We start from the raw sequence: 14360 nt of genomic DNA on the forward strand, positions 1-14360 counted from the left end.
TACGATGCACAATATTTAGAGTATAGAAGACTTGATTTATTTGCTGAACAAGGTTGATATCCTTGAGAGACCCTATCCTCTGTCGTCGACTCCATAAAATAAAATTTATTAAAAAAGAGGAAAATATGTACAAAATGGGAGGCTATACTTGAAGGTCAAAGCAAAAGAAAAGGAAAGAAAAACTAGGGAAAACGATACATAGACAAACCAAGATGGTCGCTAAAGAAAGGTTCCCGAATAAACTCAGATAAAGAATTCAACCACCAAACACCCGAAATCGAGTGTCCATGATTTGCAAGCTTATCAGTACAACCATTGCCTTCACGAAAAATACGAGAAGACTTGATCAACAAACATAAAATCACATTCTAGTTATATTACATTCTTATTTTTTGTTATATACTCTTGTTTTTATTATTTGTTGAGGCTATGCAAACTCAAAATATGTATGAAAAATTTTTTATAGCGTCAAATGTTATAGGATAAGAGAGACACTGCAAACACAGTTGTAATACGATAGATATACAGTTGCACGTATCATCCACCACACTAAACTAATAATCATGCACACATTTATCACTTATCATTTACGTATAACTAACACAATAATAAGTCCCATGGTTACTTACAATTATAGACAAACGTTGAATAATCGTACATAAAAGTATTATTTCATTATATTCAACTTATTAAGAATCTCTAAAGTGGATGATGTCACACACATGAACCTTTGGGATATACCATGAGTTCTTTCACTGTTTATTATTAGTCAGATGCGGCTAAGTAGATTATCTTATGTTAATTAATCAAGATTAATTAGATTAAATCTTTCAATCCAACCTTTGAGAACTCAATTGGCTCATTACATTGTCAACGCTTTTCCTTACTATAAATACAACACACTCCTTCTTCATTCTTCACAATAATAATATTCATCACTTCCCAAACCAATTACTTTTCTATTTACACCCCTCTCATTACTCAACACAGCTATATAAATGGCTGATATTGAGGGTTCACCTGGAAGCTCCATGCATGGAGTAACTGGAAGAGAACAAACCTTCATGTCATCAGTTGCTTCACCAATGGTTCCAACTGATACCACAGCCAAATTTGCATTACCAGTTGATTCTGAACACAAATCCAAAGTTTTCAAACTCTTTTCAATGGCTAACCCTCACATGAGAACCTTCCATTTATCATGGATATCTTTCTTCACCTGTTTTGTCTCGACATTCGCAGCAGCGCCATTAGTCCCGATCATCCGGGACAACCTTAACCTCACGAAATCCGACGTTGGTAACGCTGGAGTCGCTTCGGTTTCAGGTAGTATTTTCTCAAGGCTTGCAATGGGTGCAATTTGTGACCTATTAGGTCCACGTTATGGTTGTGCTTTCCTTATCATGCTTACAGCACCAACAGTGTTTTGTATGTCATTTGTTGAAAATGCTGCTGGTTATATAGCAGTTAGGTTTATGATTGGTTTCTCTTTGGCAACATTTGTTTCATGCCAATATTGGATGAGTACAATGTTTAATAGTAAAATTATTGGACTTGTTAATGGTACTGCTGCTGGTTGGGGTAATATGGGTGGTGGGGCCACTCAGCTTATTATGCCTTTGGTGTATGAGTTGATTAGAAGAGCTGGTGCTACTCCTTTCACTGCTTGGAGAATTGCCTTTTTTATCCCTGGTTGGTTGCATGTTATCATGGGTATTTTGGTCTTAACATTAGGCCAAGATTTACCTGATGGTAACCTTGGTGCTTTGCAGAAGAAGGGTAATGTTGCTAAAGACAAGTTCACAAAGGTTAGTTAGTCACTTAATTTGTGTCATTGATTGGAACCACAAAACAATTAATCAATTGAGTTAAATTCCTTCAAGTTCAAAGTATATTAAATAATTTAGGTATGATTTTTTTTTTTTTTTTTCAGGTGTTGTGGTATGCTATAACAAATTACAGGACATGGATTTTTGCCCTACTTTATGGTTACTCTATGGGAGTTGAATTAACCACTGACAATGTCATTGCTGAGTATTTCTATGACAGGTTAGTTGAGAATTAAGATGCTTAAGGTCATACAACTTTTAAGTCCTCAAGATTGTATATATCTACATGCTTAATGTTTTCTATTACAATTGCAGTTGCGGACACAATTTAAAATTATAATCGGGATTAAAGTCACAAACCTTTTTAAAAACCTAGGAGACTTTAACAAACATATTTTTTTTTTTTTCTAAGAAATCACTAATGAATGGATATAAAACAGGTTTAACCTAAAGCTACACACAGCTGGAATCATTGCTGCATCCTTTGGAATGGCAAACATAGTTGCTCGTCCATTCGGCGGATATGCATCAGATGTAGCAGCAAGATTATTCGGCATGCGAGGAAGGCTATGGACACTCTGGATCTTCCAAACCCTAGGAGGAGTTTTCTGCATATGGTTAGGACGTGCGAATACACTTCCGATCGCAGTACTATCCATGATCCTCTTCTCAGTTGGAGCACAAGCAGCATGTGGTGCAACATTTGGAATCATTCCATTCATATCAAGAAGATCATTGGGAATAATATCAGGCTTAACTGGTGCAGGTGGAAACTTTGGTTCCGGATTAACACAGTTGATATTTTTTTCAAGCTCAAAATTTTCAACAGCTTCAGGTCTTTCATGGATGGGTGCAATGATTGTTGGTTGTACACTTCCTGTTGCATTTGTTCATTTTCCACAGTGGGGTAGCATGTTCCTTCCACCTTCAAAAGAGATCAATGAAGAACACTATTACACTTCTGAATGGAATGAAGATGAAGTACAGAAAGGTTTGCATCAACCAAGTCTTAGGTTTGCTGAGAATAGTCGTTCTGAGAGAGGAAAGCGTGTGGCTTCTGCAGCAACACCACCAAATACAACTCCTACCCACTAGTAGTTATGCTATGCCCCACTTCATTTGTTTAAAGTTTAAGGGCTCGCGAATTTCCTTTGTTTGATTAATAAGTAAAGTTATTTACCTTCCTATTAAGAAAAGATACAATGTAAAAATGAATCAATATTGGTGTAAACTTTTACACCATTGAAATTTATGCATTTATAGGATTTGGGTTATTTTCTCTTTTGAAGTGAAACTTTCTTTTTATTTGATAAACACTATTTAAGCACAAATAATGAAAAAATATTGCACAATAAATAAAGTTACAACCCATTAAGGAACACTCTCTTACATTAGAAATTACAAATATGTCAAAATTACTAACAACATTGAAAGAGGAGAGTTATGAATGTTGTCTTTCTAATACTCTCTCTAACACTTATTTTCTTATTGAGTAAAATTCATGTCGCTCCCACACTTTGGAAATAAATGCCACGTAAAGTGTTGAGACACACGTGAATTTTAGATGATAAGAGATTGAATGTTAGAGAGTGTTAGACATAGAGTGTTCATATCATTTCTTAAATTAAAAATATCTAAAAGATTATTCCACATATGATTTAGATCATCCTTATTTAAAACCATGAGATTTCGCTTTAAAGTTTAATCGACCATCCAAAATGAATTTTGACTTTGTCCACAATATTTGTCACATTGAGCTCTTTCTAGATTAATCAAATATAAGCAGACAAAATTGCTTTAAGCATTTCATTTAATTCTTTTGTAAACAAATAAAGACCACTAAATTGATGAATATGTGGCGATGATGATGGTTACACAAAAAATTTCAAAATGTATGCTGAGAAACTAAGATTTAGGTTCGATTTCACCCCATCACATTACATAAACTGGATGCAAATGAATCATCTGGATAATCTCCTTTAAGATATTTTAGAATCTCTGATGTGAACTGCACACTTGCTCCAAGTGTATTTATCATGTAAAACTGATCTCTTGGGGATAATTTGTGATTAGGAAGGGTAGAAACAAGGGATAGTTTGTTAATTAGCTCTCTAACCTCTTTGTTGTCTTACTTTCTGAAACGTAAGTGTTAATTGGATAAGGGTTAGAGTATGTCTTGTACTCTCTATAAATAAATACAATTTGCTTATAATTTTTTTTTTAGTGTATTGATCAATAATATTTTTTTTGAGGGAAGTGTATTGATCAATGATAGTTTGCTAAATAAAGTTTTCTTGATTTCTCTCCTACACTATGAACATATGAAATTTATAGTCTTATTGCTATTAGAGTTCCTCTATTTACAACAAGGATATGTTCCTTAAATTCAATAAAACCCTCATTAAAAAAATGTTCTTGTTTCCTAAGACAAAAGGACATGACATTTTTTTTTCTTTCCTTTTATTAGTTAGGGTTGCAATTTTCATTATTTGCAAAAAGGGAGTTGCCAACTATTACTTTTGAAATGACTCATATCTGTTTAATGTAGGTCCCGATATGTTTGATCCCTTATATTTATTTCAGGTTTTAAATTGGTCTCTTCTGTTTCAAAAGTTGTAAGTTGATCCCTTATATTTTAAAAGTTTCAAGTTGGTTCATAATGGTAGACACATTGAAATAAGTTAGTCACTTCCTTAACTTGGTCATTTAGATATATGGGTTGACAATATGAGTTTTGGTATTTAACTTATTTACAAAATCAGTTTTAACAGATTTTTTAATATTTTTTGTTTTATTAAACTCAATAGTATGTGGCAAAAGAGAGTAACTTATTCCAACGTACGTAACATTTTAAACCAACATGAAACTTTTAGAAAATAAAACCCTTATTAATAAACATAAAGGATTGAACTTGCAAATAAGCCTTATTAATTTAGTGTTTACTTTAGAGACATTTTGGAGGAAGTGTGCTAAATTGGCCCAGGAGAAATGCAACATGTAGGCGGACCCAAGAGTGTTCAAGCAGTGTGTCCCATGGAAGGAGAACCAGTGATGATGCAAGCAACTGTATGTGGATTAAAAATCATCTTCTCGAGGGGGAGCACAATGACTTGCTGGACACCACTTGTGTACCATTGGGATACCAATGTTATATAACATTGGTCAATGAAGGTGTGCCACATAACACTTTACATGCATATATTTTCTCTTTCTTCTTCAGACCTTTCTATGTGGCACACATTCATTGGCCAATGTTATATAACATTGGTATCTCAATGGTACACAAGTGGTGTTCTGAATTGATAACACATTTTGAGAGGAAGATTATTGTGTAGGAAGTGTGAGGTAGATGTTCCACAATTCTTAGAAAAGCGGACGTTGAACAATTTATAAATGAAAGCACTCATAAACCTAATGTCTTAAGATTTAGAGTTAAATTCACTTGTGTGGTTGCTATGGACCTAATGTGGATGATCCTTCGGGGTCTCTCATGACCCAACTAGTTGGATCCTAGTTTTTTTTTAAAGGAACCTATAGAGATGAATGATTAAAAACCTCGATGATCGGTCAATGGCGTCAATGTATTCAAAAACAGATCATAGCGTCGAAAAAAAATATCGGTTCTAGTTGGGTGAATCAATGACGGTGGGTGATACCGATTTGACGACAATGAAAAAAGTGAGGCGTGAAATCGATGAACATGAGAAGAGGTGCGACAAATTATTTTGTGCACATGATTGATCAAATGGACCGGATTGACCCAAATGCACCATACATTTTCCGCTTCAAAGTCAGACGATCAACCCTTGAACCACATGTCTTAAAATTTTCATTACACTTAATTCAATCATACAAGACTAGTTTTAATGTAGAACTCAAATATGATCACATATTTAGATGGTACTTCGGTCAATGTAGGACTCAAATATGATCACATGTGTTTTAGGAATTGAAGGAGCAACATTTTTTTTTTTCTCACGAACGACTCACGAAATCAAATTAAACAATTAAATTCTCTTATTGGTGGAAAACACGGCAATGAAGTAGCTTTAATGTACTATGACATTATGTTTTAAGTCGTTCGTAATGCTTCCTTCAAAAAAAAAAAAAGTCGTTCGTAATGCTCTAAGGAAAAGACAATCAATGTTGGCCCAATAATTTTTAATACTATAAGTTAGAGGTTAGACCTACAACAAGTTTTTTTTGTTACTGATCTAAAACAAGTTTTAACATGTGGAGCCTTTTTTATCCGTTTATATGTAACATTTTGGTTTAGAAAATCTAATGAAAAATAAGTTTTTTTTTTTTTTTTTTTTTTTTTGTTCTAAATCAAAGACTTTAGAAACATTACCATTAGGGAGAACTTGCACACAATTCACTACAAATAACTTATTCCTTTGGGAAATAATTGAGCAGCTTGAAGCCACCCACGCAACGGTCCCCTCTCTCCATTGGCACTCTATAAAATAGTATAAATTATAATTTATTTGCACACCATCCTCGTTAATATATTTTTTACATTAATTCCTTTTTGAGTAATAAAACGAGGATCACACATTCATTCTCAGACAAGTTTCTCTAGCTTTTTTTTCCAAATAAAGGTGTAAGATTAGTATGAAGAAAAAATTGTTGTGCGCACGATACATTTATCAAATAAAAATAGTTTGATACTTAATACTTTTTGGACTTTGGTTTGGACGTGTTGAACAATTACCTAACCAATGTTGACAAGAAGATGATTAATTCCTTGGTTTAATTTCAATATCCTCTCACGGTCTCACCCCTTCTTTTATATCATCACATTTTTGGTTTTTTTTTTTAAACTAATATTATCACATTTTTGTTGAAATAGACTGTCTCGACTCTCGCATCACATAAGAAGTCACTTTAATATGTCTTGTCAAAAAAAAAGTCACTTTAATATGTAAAGTGATATCAACAATCAGTACCAAATTAAAAGTAGATACATCGTAACAAAATACAAGTTTTACAAAAACAAAAATCATATAAGTTAAAATAGTACATTTTTTTCTACTTAACACTTTAGTCACTTAAAGGATCTAAATTTCAAATTTTGATAGTCGTTTGTTATCCATTTTTTTTATGCCAAGTGCATTGTAAAGTCAGCATATGGAATTTATCCAAAACTCAACTATGTGCATGTGGAGTTATCCAGGTTTCGGAGAATTCACTAATTATTTTTCTATATTTTCTTTCTTTTTGTTTTATTTTCTATTATATGATATGATATATCAATCCTTTGGACCTGCCTCAATATTGTAATAAGACTGAAATATTGGTTGTGATGCCCATCTTTAGAAGTCATAGTCCAACATTGGGTAAAATAGTGAAAACCAAATGTTCATAAGTGAATTGAAATCTATATAAAATTCTCATTTAACTTCTTACAACTTTTGTATACTTTATACATATTCATTTATGCACAAGAAAACTCTATTTTTTAATTTTTTAATTAAAAGTGATCTGGAAATCCAAATTTAATTTTTTTTAAATGAATTAATTTTTGCAAAAAAAGTTTTCAAAAAACTCGAATTTTGAATTTTCAAAATAGAATTATTTTTTAATAATCATATGTTGAGTTTACAAAAACAATAAAAAAATACGTTGCAAAAAACATGTATTCTAGAAAGCTCGAATTTTGACTTTAGTGAAATAATACTTTTGTCCAACCATGATTAATTTTAAACAAATTGAGAAAAAATATTTTGGATAACTGAATTTTCTATAAAATGAAAAACGAAACTCAAATGTTGACTCTTTGTTACATAAAAAAAGAAAAGGGAAAATGAGATTTTTGTCCTCGTGAGCTTAGCTACAATGCATAATATATGCAAGGCCCGGAGTTCGAATCTCAGCTACCACAAAAAAAAAAAAACCACTCTTTCAATTGAGTATGTGCAAAATACTCTTACATGGTACTAAAATGGAATCATAAACTAAAAAAAAAAAATTAAAAAATTTGATTTGTTCCCAATTTGTTAAGACGGTAAGAAAAAGGTTAAGTTAGATAGTTGTTCTCTTAACTTATTTGTTGTTTTCATATTTTGGTCCCTTAACAAATTAACATTAAGTTTTGGTCCCTCAAGTTATTCTTAGTTAACCAAATAAATCATCTCCAGCTTGACATCTGACATGCCATTTTTGCAATTTAAGTATGAAAAGGGAAGAAATTAGGGCCCCTCCCTTCTTCATCAAACCATCCTCCTTCTCCTCCTCCTCCTTCCTCTTCCTCTCCTTCTGTTTCATTTTTGCAATTTGTCACCATGTCTAGAGCAACCCAAAGCTCCAAAAGCGATAACCGGATTCAACAAAGGTAGAATTCCACATTTGTTGGCTCTATGTTGAGAAGAAGATCAAATAAAGAATGCGCTTGTCAGGGTATACAGGTGTTGAAAACTGTCATTGATAGAATGAATCCAAATTATGGGAAATAGTGTTGGGGTTGCATAAACTATCAAAGTAAATTGGATCTTGGTTGTAACCATTTTAGGTGGTTTATTGATGATATTGTTGATGAAAGAGATCTGTTTTGATTGGCAAGCAAAAGAAGAAAAACTTGTATGGGACCAATATAAAAACAACTTGAGGGAAATGATTTATTTGATTAACGGAGCATAACTTGAGGGACGAAAATGTAATGTTAAATAGTTATGGGACTAATATAGATGCCTTGTGTACTAGGGAGGAGTGGTTTAGCGATCATGTTAGTCGCTCTGTTGAAAACGGGAAACATACCCTCTTTTGGTCGGATGCGTGGCTTGGGGGCGGGGGGGGGGGGGGGGGGGGGGCTTGTCGTTTAGTGTCAGGTTTAACAGGTTATTTTATTTGTCGGTGTTTAGGAGGGAGTCTGTGTTTGATCTGTGTCAGTTAGGGTGGGGGGAGGAGGGGAGGCGTGAAGATGGAGGCGGAGGTTGTTTGCGTGGGAGGAGGAGTTGGTGGGGAAACTTAGGTTACTACTTCAAAATGTGTCTTTGTAGGTTGACAAGGATGATAGATGACTATGGACTTTGGAATCATCTAATGCTTTTACTGTCCGTAGTACTTATAATTTCCTAATCGTTCAAACTCATATTGCTTCACCGATGGCTGTGTCATCTCTTTGGCATAAGGATGTCCCTACAAAGGTTGTGTTGTTTGCTTGGCGGTTGTTTCAGGATAGGCTGTCTACGAAGGATAACCTTTTTCGTCGAGGAGTTATTGATCACGATTCCAGGGTGTGTGTTGCAGGTGCGGTTCTGTGGAATCGTCTTCTCATTTATTCTTACATTGTAATATTTTTGGGTTTGTTTGGCACTTTATTTATCGATGGCTGGGCATTTCTTCGGTCGTCCCTTTTATGTGCCAGATCATTTTAATCAATTCAGCTATGGCGGTGGTGGCGCTAAGGTGCGACGATCAATCTTACAGGTTATTTGGTTTGCGACCGTCTGAGAAATATTTGAAGAAAGAAATAACAGGTTATTCAAAGGCAAAGAATGCTCGATTGTGCAGGTGGTTGATAAGATTAAGTCACTCGCATTCATGTGGTTGAAGGCGAAATTTGCTTCTTTTCGCTTCAATTATCATGGTTGGTGGCTTAGTCCGTTTACCATGCTGGACACATGCTAATAGTTATTTCTTTTCTTGTTTTTGTTCATGTTCAGGTTGTACCTTGTAAATATTATTTGGACTTTGTTGTTTCTTCCTTGGTACACCTTGTGTAGGAAGTACATTTTGATTTGGTAATATATTCCATTTTAGCCTCTTAAAAAAAACAAAAACAAAAAAGTTAAAGGACCATATATATACAATTGTTTCTATTTGTTAGCTTCCGTTGTGATCGTTGCGTTTGTCTTCACTGTTGGAATGAATACGTTTGTGTTTTTGTTTTTTGCCGTCCAAATATGTTGGAATTGAGTGAAACAGGATCTAGCTTATGGCATACGACAATAGTAGTTGGTTACCGTTAATTTCATGAAGATGACGTTAACGTGTTACCCATGTAAGCATCAAAATTATTTGTATATATTTTTATTAATAATCTGTGCATCTTCATCAACATTTTGCAATTCACACGGTACCAAGTCAACGTATATAAATTAGTGGCATTATAACATAATTGTCAGTATCCACTTGGTTGATTATCAGATTACTAATACGTAATTACGTATTCCATGCATCACGAAAAAGAGACATGGAAAATTAAACAATTAAATCTACAATAATTGAGTTGAGGAATGATTATAATATCAATTTAATTACGGATTCAATTCCACTAATCGAATATTATCAACTTAAATTAGTAATGCTTCCATCGAGATCTGTGTTGTGACGTATTACACCTGAATCTTTATAATATATAGTTCCCAATTACCAGCGTTACATATGATAGAATATTCAATGTCTCCTTCAAAAAATAGAATATTCAGTGTCTTTTTTCGACTAAGAATATTCAATGTCTTATTATCTACAGATGTGTAAATTAACTTCTGTCAAACAAAAAAAAAAAAAGGTGTAATATTAACTGCACACGAAAACTGAAAATTCCATATAAACATTAATAGTTTACATTATTTTTTGCATACTTATTAATTGATTATTGCATATCACCCAACCCACATACGCCTAAGTTCTTGTATAGTCTTCTCATGTGTGAATTGTGAGTTAAAGTCTTCATGTAATGTAAAAATTAAAGTTCAACAACATATATGTAAAATATTCATGCATTCGATGTATTAATATTTTAGATGAAAATGTGGTGTTTGATGTGGTTGCTATTAATCTAATATGATGATCCAACTCAATGAAATCTTTTCTCATTGTTCAAAGATGGTATTAGAGCATTGGTTCGACTAGATCAGGGAGTTGAATAGGACCCTTATACCCAATAGTTTACGATGAAGATGTAAAGTCAAATCATTTGATTTTTTTGGATGAAACTGGTATAACATATAACCGGGAGGTAAATAATGTCCAGTCAATAATTGTTTCCGTCAGAGGTCAAACTTCAGTAACTCTAATAGATTCCAAATTTGATTAATCATTTGATGCTCCATTCACTTGATTAAATCGGTCAATTTGTTTTAAATAGTAAAATATAATTAAGAAAATAAGATATTTCGTTTGTGGAAGAAAATAACCTAGTTTATATTACATGCACAAATATTGAGAGATCATTATAATATCAACCATTACATACTTGAAGTTTTAAAGTAGGGTTTCACATCAAAGAAGAAAAATACACCAAATCCTACCTAGGAGTTTCAACGGTGTAAAACTTTACACCAATATTAACTTATTAAAGCATTGGAAATTCATTACCCCTTAAACTTTTTTTTTTTTTGAAACAATTACCCCTTAAACTTTAAACAAATGAAGTGGGGCATATAACTTGTACTAGTGGGTAGGAGTTGTATTTGGAGGTGTTGCTGCAGAAGCCACACGCTTTCCTCTCTCAGAACGACTATTCTCAGCAAACCTAAGACTTGGTTGATGCAAACCTTTCTGTACTTCATCTTCATTCCATTCAGAAGTGTAATAGTGTTCTTCATTGATCTCTTTTGAAGGTGGAAGGAACATGCTCCCCCACTGTGGAAAATGAACAAATGCAACAGGAAGTGTACAACCAACAATCATTGCACCCATCCATGAAAGACCTGAAGCTGTTGAAAATTTTGAGCTTGAAAAAAATATCAACTGTGTTAATCCTGAACCAAAGTTTCCACCTGCACCGGTTAAACCTGATATAATTCCCAAAGATCTTCTTGATATGAATGGAATGATTCCAAATGTTGCACCACATGCAGCTTGTGCTCCAACTGAGAAGAGGATCATGGATAGTACTGCGATCGGAAGTGTATTCGCACGTCCTAACCATATGCAGAATACTCCTCCTAGGGTTTGGAAGATCCAAAGTGTCCATAGCCTTCCTCGCATGCCGAATAATCTTGCTGCAACATCTGATGCATATCCGCCGAATGGACGAGCAACTATGTTTGCCATTCCAAAGGATGCAGCAATGATTCCAGCTGTGTGTAGCTTTAGGTTAAACCTGTTTTATATCCATTTATTAGAGATTTGTTAGAAAAAAGAAAAAATGTTCGTTACAATCTCCTAGGTTTTATAAAAAAATTGTGAGTCTAATTCGGATCATAATTTTAAATTGTGGTCCGCAACTGCAGTTGTAAATTAAAACATTAAGCATGTAGATATATAAAATCTTGAGGAGTTAAAGTTGTTTGAGTTTAAGCATCTCAACTAATTACCTGTCATAGAAATACTCAGCAATGACATTGTCAGTGGTTAATTCAACTCCCATAGAGTAACCATAAAGAAGGGCAAAAATCCATGTCCTATAATTTGTTATAGCATACCACAACACCTGAAAAAAAAATCATAACCAAATTATTTAATATACTTTGATCTTGAAATTTCTTAACTCGACTGATTAATTGTGTAAACCAGTAACTAACCTTTGTGAACTTGTCTTTAGCAACATTACCCTTCTTCTGCAAAGCACCAAGGTTACCATCAGGTAAATCTTGACCTAATGTTAAGACCAAAATACCCATGATAACATGCAACCAACCAGGGATAAAAAAGGCAATTCTCCAAGCAGTGAAAGGAGTAGCACCAGCTCTTCTAATCAACTCATATACCAAAGGCATAATAAGCTGAGTGGCCCCACCACCCATATTACCCCAACCAGCAGCAGTACCATTAACAAGTCCAATAATTTTACTATTAAACATTGTACTCATCCAATATTGGCATGAAACAAATGTTGCCAAAGAGAAACCAATCATAAACCTAACTGCTATATAACCAGAAGCATTTTCAACAAATGACATACAAAACACTGTTGGTGCTGTTAGCATAATAAGGAAAGCACAACCATAACGTGGACCTAATAGGTCACAAATTGCACCCATTGCAAGCCTTGAGAAAATACTACCTGAAACCGAAGCGACTCCGGCGTTACCAACGTCGGATTTTGTGAGGTTAAGGTTGTCCCGAATGATCGGGACTAATGGTGCTGCCGCGAATGTCGAGACGAAACAGGTGAAGAAAGATATCCATGATAAATGGAAGGTTCTCATGTGAGGGTTAGCCATTGAAAAGAGTTTGAAAACTTTGGATTTGTGTTCAGAATCAACTGGTAATGCAAATTTGGCTGTGGTATCAGTTGGAACCATTGGTGAAGCAACTGATGACATGAAGGTTTGTTCTCTTCCAGTTACTCCATGCATGGAGCTTCCAGGTGAACCCTCAATATCAGCCATTGATATAGCTGTGTTGAGTAATGAGAGGGGTGTAAATAGAAAAGTAATTGGTATTGTAAGTGATGAATATAGTTGTGAATAATGAAGAAGGAGTGTGTTGTATTTATAGTAAGGAAAAGCGTTGACAATGTAATGAGCCAATTGAGTTCTCAAAGGTTGGATAGAAAGATTTAAACTAATTAATCTTGATTAATTAACATAAGATAATCCACTTCGCCGCATCTGACTAATAATGAACAGGGAAAGAACTCATGGTATATCCCAAAGGTTCATGTGTGTGACATCACCAACGTTAATAAAGATTCTTAATCATAGTTGAATATACTATAATGACTATATATTGTTCAACGCCTCTAAAATTATACACGGAACTTATATCGTGTTACAAATTTACAAGTGTGTCTCCAGTGTATCTCTTATCCTCTTATATCTCAGGCTAAAATAAATTCTTATTTGTTTTGCATATAACCAACAAAAAAATAACTTTCTATACACTCTTATTTAAATTTGGATCCTCTTGTTCTTTTTTAGGTCCATTTGAATATTTTAAATCAATAAATTATGTACTCTCTTTAAATGGACCTCTCTAGTATTTGAGATTATGCAAAACTATTTATCTTATGCAACAAGACGGGTTTGAACCTCTCGTACTCTCCAACCAAAACAAGAGTGGAATTAGAGAAAAGATGGGGAAAATAAAGAGAAAGATGGACAATGATAAGGGATGATAAAGAGGTTTTGTCTGATCTGCGCAAGATCTAATTAATGTTAAGAGTTAACTAATCCAATAATGAAAACAAGCTTGCAAAATAAAATTGGTCTGATAAAGAATATTATGAAATGTTCGAAAAATGAAGAATATATATTTATAGAATTTTTCACGATACACTACTAATTAAAAACATAAGAATAGAAAAACTTAGGCTATTTGGATTTTTCTAGGCATGTACACTAAGCTACACTAAATAAATATCTTTAGTTTTTTTTTCTTTTTTTTTTTTTTAAATTATAATCACTCACTAGCATTAACTGCTACTAGATCTTCCTATATTCTAATGTAAAAGCTCTAAAGAGTAGAATAGATAGGGTTCATCTTCAAAGTAACTTGACATTCAAGCAATAATATGCCGGAGGGACTGATACGTCGTTTTGTATGATAGGTGGATAGGGGAGGTTCCTCTCTGTGAGCGTTTTCGTCGGCTGTTTGATTTAACAGAGAATAAGTCCATGTCCGTGGCAAACTTGTTCT

The 14360-nt window shown here is 33.8% G+C and overlaps 2 protein-coding genes across 2 annotated transcripts; one reads left to right on the plus strand and one right to left on the minus strand.

Annotated features, from left to right (window-relative positions):
- Positions 1-927: 927 nt before the first annotated feature.
- Positions 928-3103, plus strand: LOC146930345 (high-affinity nitrate transporter 2.1-like). The gene is made up of 3 exons (XM_085701900.1): positions 928-1808; positions 1934-2049; positions 2270-3103. The coding sequence occupies exons 1-3, from the start codon at positions 999-1001 to the stop codon at positions 2922-2924; spliced, it is 1581 nt and encodes a 526-aa protein (XP_085558026.1). The 5' UTR covers positions 928-998; the 3' UTR covers positions 2925-3103.
- A 7848-nt stretch (positions 3104-10951) lies between these two features.
- Positions 10952-13187, minus strand: LOC146930346 (high-affinity nitrate transporter 2.1-like). The gene is made up of 3 exons (XM_085701901.1): positions 12302-13187; positions 12095-12210; positions 10952-11880 (listed from the first exon to the last, which is right to left on the minus strand). Exons 1-3 carry the CDS (start codon positions 13109-13111, stop codon positions 11226-11228), a joined length of 1581 nt encoding a protein of 526 aa, XP_085558027.1. The 5' UTR covers positions 13112-13187; the 3' UTR covers positions 10952-11225.
- Positions 13188-14360: the final 1173 nt, after the last annotated feature.

Source organism: Medicago sativa, chromosome 4 (assembly GCF_051527215.1).
Source record: "Medicago sativa cultivar Bolivia chromosome 4, Bolivia_mono, whole genome shotgun sequence".
Lineage (NCBI taxonomy): Eukaryota > Viridiplantae > Streptophyta > Magnoliopsida > Fabales > Fabaceae > Medicago > Medicago sativa.